The 23,334-nt window shown below is 40.1% G+C and overlaps 1 protein-coding gene across 7 annotated transcripts in view; it reads right to left on the bottom strand.

Annotated features, from left to right (window-relative positions):
* The window catches only part of ralgapa2 (Ral GTPase activating protein catalytic alpha subunit 2), a 109,731-nt gene that overhangs the window by 30,742 nt on the left and 55,655 nt on the right, over positions 1 to 23,334 (bottom strand). For all 7 annotated transcript variants that reach the window (XM_014468804.2, XM_023352137.1, XM_023352136.1 and 4 more), the window contains 10 exons: positions 21,016 to 21,126; positions 20,726 to 20,794; positions 19,148 to 19,285; positions 16,755 to 16,932; positions 13,062 to 13,890; positions 12,266 to 12,337; positions 11,521 to 11,644; positions 10,241 to 10,396; positions 6,683 to 6,841; positions 2,376 to 2,503 (listed from right to left, as the gene is read on the bottom strand). In XM_014468804.2, the coding sequence (XP_014324290.1) occupies positions 2,376 to 2,503; positions 6,683 to 6,841; positions 10,241 to 10,396; positions 11,521 to 11,644; positions 12,266 to 12,337; positions 13,062 to 13,890; positions 16,755 to 16,932; positions 19,148 to 19,285; positions 20,726 to 20,794; positions 21,016 to 21,126 (1,964 nt within the window). The remainder of the gene's footprint in view (positions 1 to 2,375; positions 2,504 to 6,682; positions 6,842 to 10,240; positions 10,397 to 11,520; positions 11,645 to 12,265; positions 12,338 to 13,061; positions 13,891 to 16,754; positions 16,933 to 19,147; positions 19,286 to 20,725; positions 20,795 to 21,015; positions 21,127 to 23,334) is intronic.

Raw genomic sequence — 23,334 nt, 5'->3', positions numbered from 1 at the left:
AACATTTTGTGGTCACCAGTGTTGACAAAGCTGCTCTGAAGGATAGACAAGCTGCAGATGGGATGCTCTGACCACAAAGTCAGACCAGTTGCATTTTCTATCAGACATACATAAATAATAAATTATCTATGATGAGTTGTTTGTAAAAGGCTTATGATAAGATTCTTATTAGTTTGAGGATGATGCAGTGTCCTGACAGAGGAAGCTGAGACAAAATGTGCAAAAAAAAGTGCAGCTGTAGAGCTCATGAAAAAGTGGACTGAACAGGTCAGATTTAACAAATCAGCAGGAGAGAGGAAAAGGGGAGATGGATGGAAACAGGACATAATGGGGAAAGATATTACAAGGTGGTATCCTACTGAAAAACATTGTTGCCTGTCTGTGTGTATTTTCCTGCAATGTTGCTGGTGGACATTTTTTAATATCAAATCTTATTAGCTTGAGAGATTCTGGAAGCGTTGCAGCGGACTGCTGGAGTCCTCTTGAGCCTTGTGACGGAGCGAGAGAGGGGGCTGCTGAGCCACACTGGCCTTTTATCTGGACACACAGGGGTCATATAGCTCCTCTTTGAAGAAATATTCTCTAATTACCTTGGAGAGTGGCCTCACAGGCAGAGAGCAGGCTGTGGATTGTTAAGGCATTGTGGAGGGGTAAACTAAGGATGAGGATTTTCTTCTTGCACAGAAAAAGGAAAACACACACACATCCTTCAGGGAAAAAAACACAAGTTGTTGCTCTGACTTGTTAAAGATAAAAACCTGCATATCTAAAGAAGCAAAACGAAACAATGCAATAAATGGGGAAATAAACCTGGAGCAATGCACAGCCAATGTTGAACATGCGCATCCAGTGTTGAACACGCCTCAAAGTAAAACTTAAAACGACATTTCCAGTTCCTAGTGCCACTGCTGAACAAACGACACATGAACAAACCTCAACTACCCTAAAATAAAAAAACGAACAAACACATATATAGCTTTAACAAAACACTACAGATTTTGCTATTTCATTGCCACTATACTGACAAGCACTCTAATTCAACATACAAACATCAGACCTACAGATATTGGCAGTGTGCTTTGCCTGGCTCACTTGTTCATCTTCTCTTGGACAGTGTGAGGACTGGCTGCCTATCAGTGCCAGACCTCCAGAGGCAGCGCTTATCTCCTCCCATAGATCGCGCCTTTGTGCTTATTGCTCCTCTGCTAAGGAATGCCAGGTGAAGCTGTGCGACTCAACACAGGCCTGTTACTCGCCCCTCTCTCCATCGACTCCCACCACCCCCATACCGCAACCTCCCTAAGGCTCACACAGGCCGACAGTGGCCCCACCACCTCTGCTCCCCCTCAGCTCTGGCACAGACAGTCACACTGGGCTAATTCACTTGGCGTTGGGTAACAGACATCTGTCACTCAGGATGCCCCAGGGGACACACAGACACAGCCTGATACTGGGTTGGGGGGCCGGGCGATGCGATGCATTGTGAAACGCACACAGACGGATGCATACTTACACACAGGCAACGCAGTGTGTGTCGCAGCTTGATTTGGGACAGTGGTTGATGCATGAGTATGACGAAAGGAAAGTTTTAAAAACAAGTACGTGCACCTGAAAACACAAATACAAGACTTCCTTCCAAACTGAACCTCCTTTGGGGAGGTTTCTATAGCAACTACCAGTGGGATGGAGGCGCTTTGGTGAGAAGGTGCTGTACATGTAGTCCGAGGAGGAGCAGGGGCGTTAGAGGAGATCGGGTTTCTCCCTCAAGGGGCCATCCCGATTCTGTCCCCCATCTCACCCTGCACCCCTCCTGCCCCCAACAACTCCATGCTGCCGGTATTCACATGCTAATTTATCTCCACTGGTAATTACACTCTCTTTAAACCAACTGACAACTACAGCTGGAGTCAGGCTCTTAACGGCACACTGTTGGATGGGTGGAGGGACGCAGGCGTGTGTGTCTGAATGCACTTACATGTATTTGCTCATGGCGCTTTTATTTTGGCTCTCTTTTTCGTCCATATAATGGTAGTGATAGATGATGACACATTATCTCTGCTCCAACCCAAAACAGCCCTACAAACCTCCCATTTTGCTCCAGGCTGCGAAACAGCCCAGCCTAATAGTTATATGTAAATAAGGCAGCTCATAAAGATCGCTGTCAGCACTCAGCTGTGTACACTGGCTAACATGACATGCCTGCCACATGTCTCAATGAATTTACCCAGAAGGGGTTTTAGTTTCACTGTAAACTGAAGCTTTGGAAAGTTTTACCTCAATTGCTAGTCTTTTTTTTTTTTACACTAAAGCATTCAAGTGATGATCTGTTGTTACATGAGATGGTGAAGAAGACACGGTGGAGGTGTAAAGGATACAAGCTCTGGTAGAGAGTCAGTCGGGACTTGACAGCTCTGCTGGCATTGATACAAGTGGCTCGTACCAAACTTGGCAACAGCGACCCAGTGACGATGGCGCCATTAAACAGAGGTCCAAAGAAAGGAACCTAAAGAGTTTCAGAGAGAAAAAACAAATTCATAAGAATTAAAAGAAGAAAAAATAATAATTTGATTACAATGATTATTTGATCATTGGAATTGTCTTGAATGAGCCATTAATTGTAATGTCATAATGAGTTTCAAGTTTGGACTTTGACTGGGCCACTATGTTCCTATTGTTTAGGCCATCAGAGATTGACTTGATGGTTTGCTTCAGAACATAGTAATGCTGTCCAGTGCTTAGATTCAATGTGATTCACTGGAGCCCCAATGCCTTAAAAATATCATTGTAACCCATCCCAGACTAATACATGTCTACCCTGTGTGATCTACCTGTGTGATCACACAGGTTCTGTTTAAGGGATTTCTTTGCTCTTCTGGTCTGGCAGTAAACAGGTTGGGGTGTGGCTAGTCATATTTAACTTGGCATTAAAAAAATGGGTGTTAATCTCAGATAATAATTTTAGCAGGTGGGCAATTAGCTTTCCAGGTACAGCTAGAACAGTGTGTGTATTTACCTACATTTTAAACAGTGACGTGCGGTGAGGTTCATAGCTGGTGAGGCACTGACTTAATCATAATCAGATTTACAAATATAGACCCCCTGCATGTTATTGTTTACATAAGGACATTTTGCGCATGCGGACAACGCTGGAGGACAAAAAGACTATTCTTCTACACGACATGCAGAGCCGCGCTGCCGCCGTAGAATAATTCTGTTAACTCAATCAAACTTGGACATGTATTTATTATTAATTTCGTGCTATGCTCCACAGCAAAGGGAAAAGCCGTTAAAGTACAACTCAAAACCACTTCTTTCTCACTCTCTGTATTAGCGCAGCTACGCGCAGACTCGTTGCCATGGCAACTGAACGCCCCAAAAAACACTGAACTATTTCCCACACAAGAGCAGAACATTCAGTCTGTCACAGTAGCATGGTTTTAGGCTTAATGTTTATTTTGCGATTATTAATAAGTGATTGCTGTGGTACGAGGAGAAAACTATAAATATATCACTGCACTTTACTGTATGGCTAGCTCGCTGTTACCGACTCTTACTCTGCAGTTGTGGAGTCACAATGTCTGGGATCATGAGCGCCCCCTGCCATTAGAACTGCGAATCTGTTCTCTGCCGTTTAATATCGCTCCTCAGCACACGAAACACGTTACACAAACAGTTGGTGACAAAAAAAACAACAACAAAAAAAAAAAAACACTGTACATTATATACATAAGCTAAATTATGGAAAATCAGTTCATACATTAAATGTTTTTTAGTCATTTTATTGGCGACGTACAGGCAGGAGGAGCATGCTCCCATAAAATGGAAGCCAGTGCAGTTAGCGAGAGGTTGAGTAATCCCATGTGAGGCTCTGATCGCTGCTGCCTCACCGGCTTCTGAGCATTTGAATGGGAAAATGCGAAAATCCAATCAGAATTGGTTGAGCTAAATGAAAAATAGGTACTTTATAGTACAAACCACAGGGTGAAAATAGCAATATAAATGATTTTAGCATTATATACTATTTTTCCATGATGACAGGTGAGGCAACCTCCCTGACACTAATATTAAATAATATAATATATATAATATAAACAATGAGTGTGAAAAAAAAAACAACAACTAAATTATAAATGAATCTGTTATGGAGCAAATCCTTTTACACAGCACTGTAGGAGATTCTAGGATTAAAAATCTTCATGGATATTTCTTCCAAACGGTTGCTCCATCTGTTTAGGGCAAAGGGTTCAAGTTGAAATTGAATTTTTCCTAACTTTGCATGACAACTACACATATCTAATGCGAATCAATGTTAGGTAAATGAAATTAAAATGACAATCAATGCTACACAATGCCCTCATATTGAGCTGCTGGACAAATACAAAAGGAGCAATATGAATTTTAGCAACAGCCTGAGTGTGTGTGCGTGTGTGTGGGGTTGAACAGACGTGTTGTACACGCGTCTGTTCATGCATATTGGAAGGGGCCCTTAATCACCAGAGCTCAATAGTCATTGACCTGGAAGTTGACGTGAATGTCAAAGGCTTCCTGAAAGGTTCAACTTGGCAGTTCAGACACTTTAAGAGTCCAGTTGAATTAAAGAAAAATTTTTATGGCGATGTTGTTCAAAGGAAGAAAAAAAAGATTTCTTTTAGATGCAGTCATTAATTTCTTTTATTCATAACATCCCACAACTATGTTATGGATTTTTAAAAAATAGTCATGCAAAAAGAGTGTAAATAGATATTTTTGACCATCTAAAATTCGTCATCAGTGGCTTTAGGAGTTTAGACATTTCACTGCCCTCTGTGAGGCCACACAGCGAGTACAGCACTGCAAAGTAACCAAGATGAAAGCTAACCAACAAAGGGCAGTAACCACCTCTGAGAGCACATACCCACAGTGTGGGTAATAATGCACTGCTGGAGGAGAAGAGGACTGAAAGCCTTCAGACAGAAAACAGAAAGCAGAAACCTCTTTAAAAATTCACAAGAAAAAAAAAACAAAACAGGAAATACAGGGAAGAGATTGCATTACCACATAAACAGAGACAATATATTAATACAGCACTGTGCTGTCTGAACACAGTTGAAGACTTTATGGTGTACAATTTGGCTTGTCACAGTAGCGAACGTTTGGATGTTTGATGATGGATCTTATCCATTAAGTGTTTCAGAAAGCTTCAACTGCGAACCAGCATGTGGAAAAGCAAAACCTTCTCTCAACTAAATACGGCAGGCAATAGAAGGGTGTTTACCAGGATACCAGAAGGTTTTTACTGTCACCACCACCTAAATGTTCAAAAACAGTATATAGAATGACAACGTTTCGGGCATTTGCTTATTGTGGGTTAATCATTTCTATTCATCAATTTTATTTGAAGAGGCTGATTGAGCCAACTAATGTGACTTTCACTCAAAAAAATGTACAGTAATAACCAGACTATAACACTCTCTCAAACTCTAACAGTCCAGATCATCTGACAAGTCAATCCAGACTGAGTCAGCAGTTTGGAAATTGCATAATTGGACATATATTGTAGAATGTGTTCATTTCTAGATTTGAATGAACAAATGTGGAGTTTTCCCACAATCTAAGTGTCAGTGTATCTTTACAGATACTTAGAGTGAGTGAACAGTTAAAAAGAACCTGTCAGGATCCCTGCTGCTCTCTGCCTGTCTGAGTGATGAAACGCGCTCAGCCCCATTTCTGCTCTCTGACTTTTTGTAGCTGTGTGTTTCAAATTAGAAAGTCCTATAGGAATGAATTAAGTTAAGGAAGATAAAACTAAGTTTAGCAGGTTAAAGTGTTGTATATTATAACTGCTCTGTAAAACCCAGATAAACTTGTGTTAGAGCAGGAGAGACTGTCCTGGAATTCCAGGGGGACAAAAAAACCCTTAATTTACTAAATATACTGTTTCTTCCTTTTTATATGAAACATGTACACCAACGCATAGGTGTTAGTGCACATGCTTTCCAAAGAAGTACTAAACATTTTATTGGTATAGACATTTTATTGGTATAGACAAGTGAAAAGCCTTAACATAAATTAAACGAGGATTGTAACAACTCAAAGCTGCAGTAGGTAACTTTTATAAATGTTTTATTTATATTTTCTACAACTGTTACTATGTCCTTTTTATTATAATATGAGACAGGCAAAAAAAAAAAAAAATCGAGTTTCTTCCCCTACGGTCCAACTCCTACACCACTTCCAGTCAAAAACAACCAATTACAGCCAGATGGAGGTTCTATAGTTGTATTGATTCTGTTAAAAGCAATTCTCTCTTACAGTGTGATTATTTGACTGAATTTAAATTTACTCTGATAAAAATGTAATTCTAGTTTAACATGGTGCCGTCTTTAAATTGCTCTCTGTGAGTGGTTTCAAACTCCACTCAGCATGACACGACCACCACTCACTAAAGTGCCGTGTTCTGAACATTTAGATGCGTCACCATCTCAACACATCTGAATCAAATAATTGTATAATTAGCACGAATTTGCTGAGGATGTAATTCAGTCATCTAATTCATGGGGTTTGGACCAACTATGCACGGTCACCGAAGCTGAGCCGTAATGGACCGTCACTCGACACCGCTGCCTTAAAGTGACGATTAAAAAGCTCTACCACAGGAAAAAAAAAGATTTACAATTACGTTACAATGTCTATAAATATTTACCTGAGGCTTCTTAATGATCTGGATAAAATACATGTGATTCTTCATTGGGTAGATGATAATGAGCACGTCTCCAAAGTCAGTTGGGATGATGCCACAACGGTAGTCCCTGGTGTGCTCGGACCACACGATGTGCACCTCATCGTTGCCCAAGTGACGCAGCTGCCAAATAAACACAAAAATCATTCTAATCAAGGGCCTTGGTAGTGCATGTTATTTCCACTGTTACGGTGATGAAGAAAAGACGACAAATTTAGGCGGACTATTGCGAAAGACTGTTTTGCTAGTCAGTCTTGCATTAACTAGAGACCAGAAGAGAAAACTAGAGCTGAGGGGAAAAAACAAGGCAATAAGAGATGATAAAGAATATTTATTTACTTGAAAGGTGTCCCAGAAAAAGTGAAACCATCTTTTATCACTGCAATCAGCAAGTGTAAGAGAAATTACAAAGTTTGTTAAAAAATAATGGTTAACACTGGGGTTGAGGTCGTGGATTTGCCTCTTTTTATAGATTTTTCATTACAAATTCAAATAGCAAACACAAAGTAGACAAAATTGCACTTTTTAAAACCAAAGTAATTCAAATCCAATTAACCTTCCCCATCAGAGCTTAAATTGCTTCCCATTTCCACTCTATTCATAAACACAAATGAAACTGGGCAGGACAAGAAGACGCTCTTAAATGACAGGAAATAGGTTGACAGTAGTTTATAAAAGGTAAACAGGTCCCCCCCTTTTCTGAAGGCAAACAGGTGAACAAAGTCGCATTATCTTCTCTTACAGGTTAATATTAACTATGGCACCTTGCCACAGCATTCGCACCCCTTGAATTATTACATGTTTTGTCACATTACAATCGCAAATGTCAAAATCTTTATCTGAATTTCATGTTATAGGCCCACAGTGCATACATGTGAAGTGAAAGGAAAAGAATACAAGGTTTAGGAAATTTTTAACAAATACAACATTGGACCCTTTACTCCAATACCTCTAAATAAAATCAAAAGGAACCAACTGTCTTCACATAAAATCCACTTGAGTGACATTTCATTTCAGAGAAAATTGTGGAGAAGTTGAACACTGAGTTAAGTTATAAAACATTATTCAAAGCTCTGAGCACCTCAAAGGGCATTAGCCAAAAATAACACAAATATATACCTACCAAAACCTTACAATCTACCTAACCTGAGCCTGGGCAAGAAGAGCTCTGGTCAGAGAAAAAGTTAAGAGGCCCATGTAACTCTGGAGGAGTGCACAATAACCCAGTCATACAAACTCCATTGTCAAACATGGTGGTGGCCATATCATGCCGCGGGGACGCTCTTTAGCTGGTAAAAATTTATTTTGTCGCAGTTGAGACTCTCACAGAGAAATACTCAAAGAAAACCTTGTAGAGCCTGCAGAGTTTCAACTTCGGTCTTCATGGGATAAAAAATGTGAAAATCACATATTCTGTTCCTTTCACTTGACAGCACTTCTTAGTATTGGTCCATCTTAAACAAAATCCCAATGAAAAACAATGAGGTTATTGGAAATATGTGACAAAATGTGAAAAGTTTAATGCGTCAGCTGCTAGTCCAGTGACCAAGCACCCTTTCTGATTTCCTCTTCCGATTTCTATCGAGGACACTGAGAAGTGAGCCTCCACTCGGAAGAAAACATCTGCCAATGTACTGTTGGCCTAATGAGCCATTAAGAAACATGCCCTTGCCAACAAAAAATGCAATTAGCACATTCTATTATAAGCCCTTAATTATGGTAATACGGTAATCTTAAACAAATCCACGGCATGCTGATTACTGAAGCTCGGCAGTTCAGTCTGTCTGTCCAAGGATCAGCAGGTACCAGCCGGGTCAGTCACTGGGACAATTTCAGAGAAAATGTTGAATATGCATTTGCAGGAGACAATTAACACTGGGATGTTAATTTGGGTTAAGATATTAGCATTTGGATGAGCTGAATGACAAGTTTAATGAGGATGCTTATGCTCTAGTAAATCATCTTCTGCACAAATCTATTTACCCCTCTGTTAATCACATCCAAATGTTTGAGACTTCTTTAATAAAATTTGATTCGAGTCAAAGGCTCTTGTCCAATTATCCCTCTTTGACCTCCCATCCAACCACTGGGCTTCATACACATGGAAACAGAAAACCAGAGGACTCCAGAACAAAAGAGGCTCCTTATAAAAACAACCTGCAGCAGCCTAGTTAAGCTGTAGTGCCTGGGGGGTGAGTGTGATAGCTAAGGCACCCGTCTATCTCACTCCCTTTCACACACATGCACATAAGAACTACATGGCCTGACCCCAACCCTGCAGGTCGTTTCCATAACCCCATTACTGAAGCCAGCTGCTACTGCTGCAGCCTGCACTGCACTAAAACCCACAATTGGATTCAGGAATTTGTGGTTCTCTTTTTATTTTTTCCTTTTCAGGATTGTCTGCCCCCCTTCTATCATCTTCAAAAAGACAAATCTGCTCAGCCAGAGCTACCCCATCCGTATCTCCCCACGGTATGCTTCTATGGTTACAGCCAGTAAAGTGGGTGACTGCTGGACTAAGTGTTATTTTTAAATTGACAGAGAAACATCCTACTTGGACAGAGACAAAGCCTGTTTCTCATTCCAATTCTTCTTCTCCATCCTGTCCTTTTTTTCTTTAAAGCATTTGCACCAACAGCCAGTCTGCCATTTTTTTGTCAGACTTGTGGTTGGTGTGGGGATCTGAGCAAGGTGAGCCAAAGCAATTACAGAAGTTTCTGGTGAAATGTATGGTGATGGGATAGCATCACCCTCCAGCGCCTCACTTTGGTGAGGATAAGAGAAACTCTTCCTTCAAACTCTACTCTAATTTTCAGTGGCCATACGAGAAACTTCAGCGTATGTTTGGAATGAGTAGTGTACCATTTTAAAAAACAAGAAGGAGAAAGTCTGAGAGTGGTATTGTGGTTGGATATGAGGAGAGCCTGATGAATTTCCCTTCCCAGCAGGGTACTGTATGAGAAGATTGGCAGTGCGGGCAGGGGCCTTGCGGCTCATTTCTCCGTGCTAACTGCTACCACTGCACTAGAGCTTAGAATCCCACAGCAGAACGCAATCGATTGCTCCTGTGGCGGCAGCAGGAATTGGATAAAAGGATCCTGCCGGCATCCGGCCGGCGCCTGCCCTAGCAGGGAGAGCTAATGGCTGAATCCAGGCCCTGGTCACAGCGCGCAGGGAGGGGGGCAGGGACTGGCAGAATCATAGTCATTACCACAGCGGCACATGCCCTCTCTTCACTCACGCGCCTGCGATTCTCTACTCCTCAGGCCTTCCTGACCAGGGTCACTAATCAATGCCCGTACTTTGGAGTCACACCTCCTGATCACAGCTTAACACAGAAGTGGAGGCTACGCAACACACGGCTCTGGGCAGGCATGACTGTGGAGCCATTTCACCGCATCTAATGTATAAAGAAACTTTACACAAGTCTTTATGTACTCAGGTATGTAAAACTTTTTAAAAAGATGATAGTCCACATTTCTACTGGGTGTTAGACGAGCCAACAAGATTTTTTTTTACCTTTTTGGTGAGACAGTCATCAGAATCAGACGGCATCCGCGTGGATACATGGAATATGACTTCTACAGTGGAGGTAGCGTAGTAAGGAGCTGTTAGACCTGTGCTGCCATTCCTTTGGAGTCCTCCCATAAAACCGCAGTGTGTGGCCAGGTCCACCTGAGGAATACAGCTGAGTGTATAATTTAATGTAGTCTGGAAATGTTCTTTTAGGTTCAGCAGAGATGTAGTGAGGAAGGGCTTGTGAGGAGAATCAGATGGTTTTCAGTTTGATCAGCACTGGTTGGAAACTTAAATATCTGATCTTTCTCCAACCAGCAAACGCGCCATTCTGAATGCTGCCGGTCGAAGCTGACAGCAACTCTCTTCATGTGTGGGAGTTTGACTGAAGTCAAATGGCGTAAAGTTAAGCTGAAATGTATCCGTACAGTTATTTTTTATCTCAGAAAAATATTTTCTGTGGTGAAATTTTAATGTTAAGGTCAAGTCTTTAAGGTTTCTAAGTAACTCAGGAATGTTTTAAAGTACAATAAAAACGTTACACTTCTTGTGAAAATGGGTCGGTTCAGAAAAGTTGTACAAACTCACAGACGCACACTTCCTTCTACCGACAGGTAGGACCCGTCCAGCTACAGATCACGTCTCTGTATAAACGTGTTGATAATAAATAAATAATGTTAATTTGAGCTCACTATCTTTAATCACATTCTTTAATCACGGCACAGAACTGTATTTACTTTTATTTTATTAGTTGTTTTTTTTTAACTTTCATTTCCTATGTTCCTGCATACAGCATTGACCAGCAAAGTGGGAAATATCTGACATGAACTGCTCTGTTTGATTTACGACAATGACAAGAAAATGCCTACATAAATAAAAAAGTTCCGCAAAGTTCACTTCTTATGAAGAAAACATTCAGGAACCCATTTTGGGACTCTGCCTAATGTTGCTTTGTTTAATTCCCTGGGGTTTCCCATTGCTGTTTGTCATGCAACATCCACCAAATTCAAATTATGCCAGATATAATTACTAATAGAATATACTAAACTCCATAATTATTTTACAGTTGTTTAAAGTAATATTAAAAGCCAGTATTGCAGTGAATGCTCTCTCTAATACATGGTGTTAAGTCATCTCTTAATAACCACTCATGGCAGGAAGGCTACAGAAAAATCCTTTTCACTGTTACATTTTAGGAAAAATCTGAATCTGCAACAAATTTTTATCAGCACGTCAAAGCTTCACAACAAACTGGAGTATAGACAATTCACAGGTCTTCCCACCTCCCATCCCAGTCCAGATACAAAATCTTCATAGGCCTGGCTGCCTGCGTAGTTCGACAAGATGGAGCACTTGTCTTCCTGGCCTTCTCTGATGTAGAACACAGCAATTTTGTGTGTCTCTCGGCTACAGAACATAAAAAGTAGAGAAAATTAGAGGTCAGAAAAAATCCCGTAGTCAAATTGATAAACTAAGTAAAATTCAAGGAAAAAAAAGTACATTTTCCAAATTTCTAAAAAATGTCTCCTCTTTTCACTTGATTTTTGAAAGAACTGCAGCAAACTCTGCCCATCCATTTCCCCTGTTGCCATGGCAGTGCATTACTCTATGCTAGGTTTTGGGGCACTTTGCATGCTTGTGCACAAACTGCTATTGTCCTAACAATCTGGTACATCGGCGAAAATAAGCTTCAATTCTCTGGATTTTCTTCAATACACTCTTGTCATCGGCAGTATGGGAAGTATGTATTGATTGGGAGAAGAGAGACAAAAGAGATGGTAAGAGATTTTCAGAGTTGTGGTTAGTTGGGGCTTGCATGAGGAAAATAATGGTGTTACAAAAAAGGGGGCAATATTATGCTGCTTTCACTGAGGCTAAAACAGGTATGGCAGAAAGCTGCAGCGGTAGTTTGATGATAGAAAAAAAGGGCACTAAATTACAGACAATTGTTTTCACTGGTATCTCAGGCAAATCCTAGCGTAATTTAATCTAATTTCTGCTGGAGACAGCAAATAAAAAACAACTTACCACTGCCTGGAGTCCAAGTTCTTCAGCTCTCTTAGAAGTTTAGAGTTTTTCTTCAGCAAGTGAAAGCTTTTTCTGTTTGAAAAAAAAAACACATTCAAGGTGAGGTTTTTAATACAGAGAAAAAACACGATTCATCTATCTATCAAGTTACCAACAACCGACAAGCACTGACTGTATGCAAATTGGTTTCAGGAGAAAGTTCAGGTGCTGATTTAGCTATCAAACCAAAAAAGAAGGCACAGGTGCAAAATACAATCTCCTATTTGCTGTGTGCCTGTTGCACCATCACTATTAAGAGGTGTAAGCTTTTAATTTACGGGGCAGCACTGGAAAGATGTGGCTTTGTAGACGCTGATGAAAACAGCTGGGCACCTTTACCCTGTGGAGAGGAGATTAAGACCCAGCAGACTCCAATATGGCTTTAGTTTTACACTCTCTTTAACTAACAAGTCAACAGCTGAGTTACTACAGCTGTGCTTCACAAGTGAATCCTTTGGAAACATCTTTATAAAAACATAACTATAACATCATTCAGTGTGTAAAAGAGGGGTCCATAAGTAGGACATGAACTGAAGCGAACATATTGCAAACATAACTTCAGCACCAGAAAGCGACACAGCCAGCATAATTTTAAATAACGTTTAGGATACTATTGACTAGTTCTAAAAACTCCCAATTATCCTAATCCTAGTCAAACTGTCCCTGCCTTTCACACAATCTATCAGTTTGACTGATCTCTGTCTGATTCATTGGCGCATCTCTACATATAACTGTAGCCTGTATCATTTGATACTACCTGCGATCCCATGAGTTCATGCCCAGATCATTAAGAAGCAGCCTGCAGAAGTAAAAAGGAGCTTTTGGTTCCTGGTGGGAGGGTTCCCTCTGGCAGGCAGCCCGAAAGCTCACATCGGCATCCCACTTCCTGACTTGCTCCTCCTCCTGCTCAGTCTGACGGAGAATGGCCTCCAGTATAGCTTTCTCTTGTTCCAAGTTCATGCCATGAGGTGAAGGGGCTGGCTGATTGAGCTGTAGCCGTGGCTGAGGAAGGCATTCTGGGCTGCTGTGGCTAAGGTCCTCCAAAAGCTTATCCAGCACATCGACCTCATCCTCTTCACAGAAGTTAGAGAGGGAGTCTGAGACGGAGCAGTGAGTTTTGTAATGTCCTTTCAGCGGAGAGGTTGGCTGGTTTCTGCTGTGAGTATTGGAGGTTTTTGAAAGAGGCGGGTCAGCTGGATGGAAAGCACCCACATCAGGGTCCTCCTGCGCAGTGCAGTACAGAATCGTTCCATCCCAAGAGTACTTTCCTGAAATGTCTCTGACGATGATGCGAACTTGGGAGGAAGGGTGCGGGGGTTGACCTGCGGTGGGCGCCTCGGCTGGGATCTGAAGGTAGGACACCAGCGTGCTGTCGTTGAAGACGAACAGCTGCAGGTTGGGGCTTTTAAAGACCTCAGAGGACAGCTCGGACGACTCCACATACGGGTTATCGTGGTTTTCGCTCACAAGGCTGTGAAGGAGAGCTGGGCCACCGCTGAGGGGATGGTGGCCAAGATGGTTCACCAGATGAGTCATGACCATCCGCGCCGTCAAAGGGATGAGCTCCATGTTTCGACGGCGCTTCTCTGACAGGAGAAAAAAAAAAGGGGGGGATAATTAAAATACTGAGATATTAGCTGAAGGAAAAACACATTAGAGAACTTTAATCGAACACTGGCTGCTTTATAACATATTATATTCAATGCAGAATTTTAAAAGCTCAACATTTGTGTGCAGACATGCCATCATCTCTATTAGCTCCTTTTACACAAAGCCAAATCTCATTTATGATCACTAAAAGGTGGTGTTTTATTTATTTCTCACAATAGCTTGGCCAGCGCACCTCTAAGTAGGTAGAATCTAATCATAAGAGACAAGTCTGAAAAGCCCATTGAGTCTTCCTACAATAGATAAGCATTGAGACCAGCCAGGTGCTAATGAGAACGAGCATCTTTACAGGCCACTGAATGGAACTCTGCTCTGTGGATTGCATTTATGTAAATACGCAGGGTTTTTTGCTCCCCAAGTGAAAGGCATGCAGCGCTTTATTCTGCAGTGATGTGGGAAAAAACAAGAAGATGTACTTTTGCATTGTGACAGTGCTATCAATACCATCATCCCTCATCAAAGTGGAGAAAGCTCTTTAGAGAGCAGGCCAAGCTGCATTAGAGATGTGCTGGCCCTTTGATGTGACTTGATCAATATGAGGTGAGGGCATGAATATAACTAGGCCGGCCGGCACGCTTTGGTTTGCCCTTTTGATAGTGTTTTGTTATATCTACCAAGACTCCGTGCTGCACTGCACCAAAACGCAGATGTGTGGTGAAATTTTACAGACAAAAGCTTTTTATTTCTAGAATATTTTTTTACATTGTTTCAGTTCACATTGGCACTCTGTATCTGGGCTTTGATGACTTTTAGAAGTTGAGGACAGGAGGTAGGGAGAGGGCTACGTTGCCTAATGGAATCACAAGGTCATAAAAAGGGGGAGGGAAAAAGAAAAAAAAAATCAACAATTTTATCTAAACCCCATAATGGGTCTTCTCTTTACGGCTCGGCACTAATGCAAAAATTCCATTCCCTCTGATGGCTGATTTTCTTTTCATACTTTTAATAAGATATTGACATCTAATGGAGAGGCTCCAAATGGATGGACTACTTAGAGTTTGCTTTTACCTGTAACCATTTTTGGTTCTTTTTTTTCCAAGGGAAATGTTGCAGTAGAGAGGTCAGGCATCATGCTAATTTGCTACAGACAGGAACGACTAAATGCCGGTTTTCACTCTCCCATGCTTCTGTTTTTACATACCAACACATGCCTTTGCACTAACATTTACTGTTTGCAAATTAATGCAAACATGACCAGAATTTTCTCCAATTCTATGGAGGATAAAGTATTGCTGAGCCGTTCCTTCCCCCTCTTCTTTCATGTCAAAAACATGGACAACCATGGTCCTACCACCACTCTTATTAATTGGAGCCCATTTTAAAGATATGGTTTGTAGTCTCAGAACAAGAGATCATCAATTTATGACTTAAATTTAGAACTTGGATGTATCCACAAAAACTGCATACTTAGCCTGATGACTTCTGTATTTGTAGGAACAATTATTTTTATGTTACATTACATTGAATTTAATAATGTTTCATTCCACAGATTGTGCTTGTCATTGTCAAAGCTTTTTTTGAAATGGAGTCTGGGGAAGACGGAATGGGATCAAATTCTTTTCACAGAGCACCATGCCTGCATAATGAGGCTTGTAGTTTTGTTACAGCAAAATATCCACTAGAAACAAGGCAGAACTACAAATGATGAAGCAAACAATTACCGCCCTTCCTCAAATACAAAAAGAAACACATCCATTGTCTATACTCTCTTGTCTGTGCAGAGTCGCAGGGGAGATGGTGCCTGTCTCTACCAAACCTTGTGTGATAGGTGGGCTGCACCCTGGAGAAGTCGCAAGTCCATCACAGGACAACACAGAGACACACAGGACAAACAACCATGTGCACACCGACACACACTTACACCTATAATTTAGAGACCAATTATCCTAACAGTCATGTTTTTGAACTATGGGAAGAAGCCAGAGCATCCAGACAAAACTCAACCATGCACAGGAGAACATGCAAACTTGAACACAAAACTTTCTTGCTGTAAGGTTGCAGACTAACTACCCAAGCAGACAGGCTAACCAACTAACCAGCTACGGTAACATTAGCTACAATGAAAGTTTACAGCGCTGTATCCAGCTAAATTCAACATTTATTTTAATTACTCCATGAACCGAAATACATTTTTTAAAAAAAAGAATTGGACAATATGGACAAAATTACTAAAAAACAACTTTGTATTAAGTGATCAATATTTCAATATAGTTTCAAATCAACAATCTAGTGTGAAATTGCACTTGTTTTAAGAAAAACTAAAAGAGAAATAAAGTATTAATATCAAATGAGTTTTATATGAACTCAAAAGAAATGTCAAATTAACACAATTGTGGGACATTATGGATTAAATTAAAATTAAGAAAATTACACTTTCTCAACTAGCAACATAGTGATGTACAAAATCCACATGCAATATATACCATAAACAATAGATAACATAATTTGCACTACTGATTGCAATCACTTCTCCATCTTGTAAAATGTGTAATTAAAAATGTGTAACTAAAAGTGGCTCCAAATACTTCTTGATAGGCCGCATATATCATCTATAGTATTTAAGCTGGAAGCTTACTTTTATCATTATTGTCATCTTTTATTCTTTTATCAAGTTATTTCAGTAGAAGTATGAAAAGTTATTGCTCTTCTGTTTAAATAAAACCCATTTAATAATTTTGTGCAGCTCTGTTTTGTACATTTGTGTTAATAATCTGAAACTGTAGGACGTTTACCAATGTTACTATGGGAAACATCATACTGGTCCATATTGTTGCATCCTTACCCTCAGCTACTGTCAACAGGTTGCCAAAGTCTGCTGTGGTCATTTGGGAGGGTGGTGGCTCGAAGCTCTTCACCTGACCCAACATCAGGTCGTATTCGTTAGATAAGTCCGACAGACTGAGCAGGTAGTGGCTCTGCTGGGTGTGTAGGTTGGAGCCGGACACACAGCAGTGAAGCACCTGATTGATGGAAGAGAAAGGAGGAAGAAAAAAAGCAGGTTGATCATGTCCAGACGAAGTGTGCTTGTTTTGTTTTTCTGTGACGTGAGAGCACGCTTCACTTTGAAGACTTAAATTCAACACTAATGTGTAAAGATAAGATCTCTTTGTGCCTAGCACGACATTGCGCAGAAATGCTCCTGCAGACCTGTTTGAGACGGACAAGATCCTGGAGCATGCAAAGGGCGTAATATACAGTCTATTTACATCATAAGGCGAGGCTGAGTTGAGGGGGGGAGTGAAGAAAAGAGGGTCTTTATTGCCACTAATCCATTTCTCCTCTGATGTGTGAGTGTATCGATCTACATAACAGATGGCAGAGCATCCGTTGGCAACACTAGATAAGGCGCACTGGGGCAGTTGATTACAGCCATTGGACAGGTTTACACTGTTTGATTTAATTAAGACATTATCCCTGTGCTCTGCTCTCACCACAAACATACACACACAAACACCTGTATAGAGCAAAATTTGCTGATAGATAAAAAATTATCAGACGGCGCAAAACATATGCTAAATGTATGTAGATGAAGGCGCCTCTTATTCAGACTGGAGCAACTTGAGTAAAGCCATGCAAAAAAAAAAAAAAAAAAGCTAATCCCATTCAGTACACTTGGCTGAGAGACGCTTGGAGAGGCAGTCTGGCCCTGCCATGTGAAACAGTATTGTGTAGGGCAATGTAGACAGTATGTGGATGCTTCTACCAAGCTGAGTGCATGGGGGAGGGATTGGCGGCTTGATGCTGAAAAGACCTGAACCAAACAGCTGCTACACCAAAGCCCCAAAGAGCTTCCTCAGTGGAGAGGTAAAAAAAAAAAAAAAAAAAGAGAGGGAGGGGGGCACGGCTGTGCCTGACAAGTAAGTGAGTGCACCTCGCATAGCAACAGTTCCTGGAAGGTAACACAGAATAAACAAGCATAGCTCAGCTGAGGGGCGCATATCGCACCGAGATGCGCGTACACTATGTACATGCACCACATCAAATAACAAGGGGGCAGATGTATGTAAACAAAAATGCAGATATGATATTCTTGCCGTCTTTCTCCTTATGCACGCGCACACACACGCCTAGACATACACAGAGGGTGGTGCAGCTGGCTGCTGAGGCAGGGAGAGAGAGCAGATGGAGAAGCTTGAGGACAACTCCAATGAACCACCGAGGTCTGGAGCAATGTTGCATTTTAAAGCCATGAGCATCAACCAAAATCAACTTCTTTTGCCCCTTTTTTTCCCCAGCAGTGTCTTTTTAAGCTGCGTTTTGAAAAATATATAAACTGGTAATTACAGGAGCATAACACTCCCTGTTACTGACACAAGCCAATAAGGGAAGAAAAGGACTTGTTTCCTATTAGCGAGGTTATTCTCTGCTTGGTAAACAGAATAATTAGAAGCCAACGAGCCCATAGAAATGTAAAGAGATTTTGGTCTTGATATTGCAGTAATATTGTCACACCTCAGATGGAAACCCAGAGGGACCGTGCCTTTTGTGTGCCGATGGACGACCAATCATGCCTAATTGTATTTGCTTTCATAGCAGCTGCAGTCTCTCTCATATTAAGACATATTCCATTCAAATCTCCAGGACAAGCGTTTAGAGCCTGAGCTTATCAATTGGACAAAAGGTCCTGTTTGAATAATTGGACCATTTCTTATCAGGGGTGACATCCTTACAAAGATCTGCCGTTGACCGCATCTGCCCAGACAGGAGGGAATGAATAATACCTCATTCATTTGTGCCTAAAGCCTGGCCCTCATCCTCAGGGTCAGACCATAAATAAAAAAAGTTAGAGGAATAAAAACGGATATGTAGATTAAATGTTGAATATTTTGCATGTTTTAAGCAATCAAATCAAGATTAGAGTGGACTTGTAAAGGTTTTCTACATATGACAAATACCAATCATTTGTGTCAGCTACGATGGACGCTTCTATATGGTTATTCCACAATAATGTTAAATGAGGCATGGTTATGAGGTCATGGTGGAGGTGAGTCTAATTAAAGCTACAATCCCATGTGGCATTGTGCTGGTGGAGGGAGTATAGTTAAGGCTGCTGTCTTTATGAATGAAGGTTATGAATCTTCGAGAACACGCTTTAAATATATATGTATATATATATCTACATGTAAATATATATATATATTTTTTAAGTGGAAACATTCTGATTTAAACACTCACCCTGTAGATGTAGTCCAGTAGTGGGGCCTTGATGGGTGAGTGGGGCTCCAAAGACGACTTGGTGATGGGTTCTAGCAGCAGACTCAGGGGAACAGCCATACACCAGTCCAGCAAGCAAAGTAGCAGCGAAACCATCATCTTAAAGTGACAGATACATAATCTTTTAGTTATATCTATAAGTAAATCTCAGTATATTAGAACATCAAGTTTTTTTTTGTTTTGTTTTTTTCCGGAATTCTTTTCAAAACAAAAATGAGTAATAAATTTCATGTGTTTGTTAATCTCATATTGAAAGCATAAATTCAGCTCTTTTGAAAACCAGAATGTTAGACTAATAAAGAAAAACAAATCAATCCAGAGGTGTTGGTTTTATGGTACAGGCTCAACTTTCTACATATCTATCTCTCTTTCTAGATTTTTTAAATGTTTTCCATTCTAATCATGCAGAGCATTTTAGTACCAAGTATTACCCGTGAATCAACTTGAATAGTAAGATCTTATTGCATGTAGTATCCACAAATAGCGAAAACGACAAATTGCTAAAATTGGTCTCTACTTTGGAGTGGCTGCCAAGTAATTTTCAACGCTTTTTTTGATTCTACACCCACTTAGATGACCTCCATTTTATTTAAAAAAATGCAACACTTGGAACTAATGTTTAGACTAAAAGTAGATTATTTACACCACAATTTGTACTTTGGTACCTTTGATAGTAAAAATTCCCAAAACACAGAACTACATTTCACACTGAGAACCAGGTGTCCAGTTCAACCTGAAGTTAAAGTTGTCTAAAAGCCAAACAGATAGTATAACGTGTCCTTCTTTGATTACTAAATAAATGCATTTAGCCAGTGAAGCAAAATCAAAATAATGAAAAATGTCAAGCTCAATGTGTGATTTGGAAAATCAAAGATAAAGCACATCAAATTAATATAACTATGTGAAATCCACTTCATTAATTTGGCAATCGTTGACCTTGAGATAATTAAAGGAAGAAATCCTGAATAATCATGTATTTATCCATACTTGTTTATTTTCTATACTTGGAGACCTTGTTGAAAAAAATCTAAAACTTTTCCAGTAGAGGTACACTGATTGTAAGCCTGACCTGCCGTTTTCGATTTTGGCCGATTTAGATTTTTTTTTTGTCTCAAATGTTGCTAAATATAGCAAGTATGTCGCTTGCTGAGTTGACAACAGTGAGGTGACTATTATAAACTGCAAATGTGCAGACATGATCTGGTGCGCAGGTCTGTCAGTCAAATCTCTCTCACGGCAGAGCAAAAGAAGTTGATTTCTAAACCTTTCCAGAGGTAGACAAGATTGGCCAATCACTGAACTCCAAAAATTAAGAAAATCTGGGATGATTTATCAGCTGGCTGACTTATCTGTGCACCCCTGTTTTTGTGACTTGTGAAGACTCAGTAGGAGCCAGGTGTCTCTCTAAAAAACAAGTCTAATGTTAGAGAGATGAAGGTACAGAAAAAAAGGATAACAAATCACTTCAGTGGAAACATTCCTCTGCAAATGCACCATTCCAACATGATAGATCAAGGGCCTTTAGATCTATAGATGTACCTTTTTGTCTGCTTCCACTGTCGAGTGCTCTGCGCTTGGCAACAAAAAGGCTATTGTAGCCACAAAGATCTGTGTTGGGACAAAACAAGGTGAAAAATAATTGGATGACGCATCTATTGTTAGGCTCTCCTATTCATGCGCAGAGCCATACTTGTGCAGGAAAATGTGAAATTGTTGAATTTGGTGTATTTACATTCAAAAGTAGAAATGACTGATCCACCACTTTCTTTTAAAAGAATTGGAATTTCCATCCATTATAGTATATGCTCATTTATGCTCATGTGTGATACCTCAATTATCTTCTTGGGAAGAGTTGGATCCAGCCGCTGGAGATGTTCCCAGTGAGAAATCAGCAGATGAAACATGTCACAGGCGACTTGGGCCACTACTTTGTTTCCAAACTAAAGAAAGAAGAGGTGATATTAGGAACTTAAAAAAATTGTCTTCAAACTGTAACAAAGAGCCCAGATAATGAGTTTCAGCAAGCAGAAAAAAGTGATAATATTTATGGCCATCTCAGTAATAAGGTTAAAGGTAAAAATGTCACATTGGTGACGTCTGATGTTTTGAGAATCAGAATCAACTTTACTAGTCATGCAATATGCTTATTTTGCTTCAAAACTGGACACCTGACTACTCTGGCTGAAGGATATTCATTGTGTTCATCAGGAAGAAAGTGACTCTGTGGTAGCTGAAATTAGTAGCACGACCTGAAAGTATAAGTATAAACAGTTTGTGTCCAGGATGTGTGGGATCTGCAGAGGTACTAGCTGCCCTTTTCCTGATTCTAGACCTGTGCAACTGCTGGATGAAGAAAATGTAATCTCTGATTATCCAAACCAAAACACTTTCTACCATCTTACATAACAAGCATCATTTGATATGTATTGTTAGTATATAATACATATAGTAACATGTATATGTTAGTGTACATGTTATACTAACATATACATGTACTAGTATATACATGTATATACTACATATATGAAGTATATGGTACATATAGCTACTTCATATATGTACTATATGAAGTACATATTCATATAGTTAGCAAATATTTATTGCAGTACAAGCAGATCTTTATGATGCGACACCAATAAATATGCAACATATTGTGCAGATCAAATCAGAAATTTGTTGTCAGTGACTAAAACTGTTTAAACAATGTACAAAATATTAACCAAATAGTAGTAGGACTGTATGTTTTTGCTTGGATTAAGTTGTATAGTTTTGACCCTGCTTGGATTGGATAAAATTCATGGTACGTTCAAAACTTTTGCACTCAGTTGGTTTAAATTCTATGTTTTGTCATTCTATCATAGAAATTAATGATTTAAATAAATCACTAAAAACTAAATGTAAATTTGTGATAATTGACAATTTTATATATCAATTCACCTCAATGTTTCAGCCAAACTGTGATTACTGCATGCAGGAAACGTGCTGTCGGAACAACAGTAGAGTGAAAGAAGTCATCTGGTTACTTTAAGTAAAGCCAGGCGCTTTCTCAGTGTCATATCATGAACAGATTGATAATTTACAAGGAAGGAAAGCGCTGGGAGGAAACTGAGTGTGGTGCATCCAAAGCACCATAAGACAGACTAAATGTGACCACACTTTATCAGAAGATCAATACAAAAATCCTTAGACTGAGAGATAAAGACAACCTCATCACAGACAAAAAGACTACGTAGGAGTTTAATCATCAAAAGTCGTGACAAGAGAACATTTTACTCATCTATGTCTCAGAGGATGAGACATAGATGAGGTTTCTAAACCACTTTAAGACTAGGGAACAAGGCAAATACTAACAATTGTTCATTTTAAAAGTTAGTAGAGACGTAATTAATGTTTTCTTTTTCCAGTGCGTGTGCTTCCGATCAGCTCAACAATCTGAACAAAAACCGCAGTGAGCTAGTTTGTCATGTAAAGGGAGAGTGCTGAAATGTTCCCCTTTTTATCTTTGACGTGTGTTTCCATTCAAAACAATTATTGACAGACCAGTATACTTTAAAGATTTTTAAGTCTTTCAAACTTTCCAGAAAGTTGACCCTCTATGATGATCACTGTGAAGTTCATTTTCTGCTACTTGTTACAGCAGGTCTCACTCAAATACCTGAATCTTACAGAAGCAGGAAGCCAAGGGGTACTGAAGAGGTGAATTAAAGTTTTGGCGAAAGACGCAGTTTCTGGGGCAAAATTCTCCGTAATTCTCCTTAAATTTAGTTGTTCACTTACTGTGCAGATTATCAGCATAATTTCATTTCACTTCACCACCCTGTCTCATTTTCTCCAGACTCATCGGAGGAAAGAATTGAGCTGTTGACAATTTTCCTTCAAATGTGGATTTCTTCAGTGATTTGAAATTCTTTGTGGAGAAATAGAATTTCCCATTTCTTCCAGCTGAATGCCTCTCAACATGTAACAAGGGCAGACAATGTGGGGAGTACAGAAATGGCCAAACACAAAAAGGGGCCCTGAGAGTTCAGCACCTGCTTTTAGAAAAGAGACTCTCAGTGCCACTCTTCCCCCTAGATCCCCCACCCAGCCTATACCCTCTATTTTGGGGCTGGTTGAGTCTGTGTGTCAAGTTGTACAGGGGAGTGATT

This window comes from Xiphophorus maculatus, chromosome 19, assembly GCF_002775205.1.
Source record: "Xiphophorus maculatus strain JP 163 A chromosome 19, X_maculatus-5.0-male, whole genome shotgun sequence".
NCBI lineage: Eukaryota > Metazoa > Chordata > Actinopteri > Cyprinodontiformes > Poeciliidae > Xiphophorus > Xiphophorus maculatus.
Note: the sequence above shows the minus strand (reverse complement) of the source record. Positions and strands in the feature narration are given on the sequence as shown.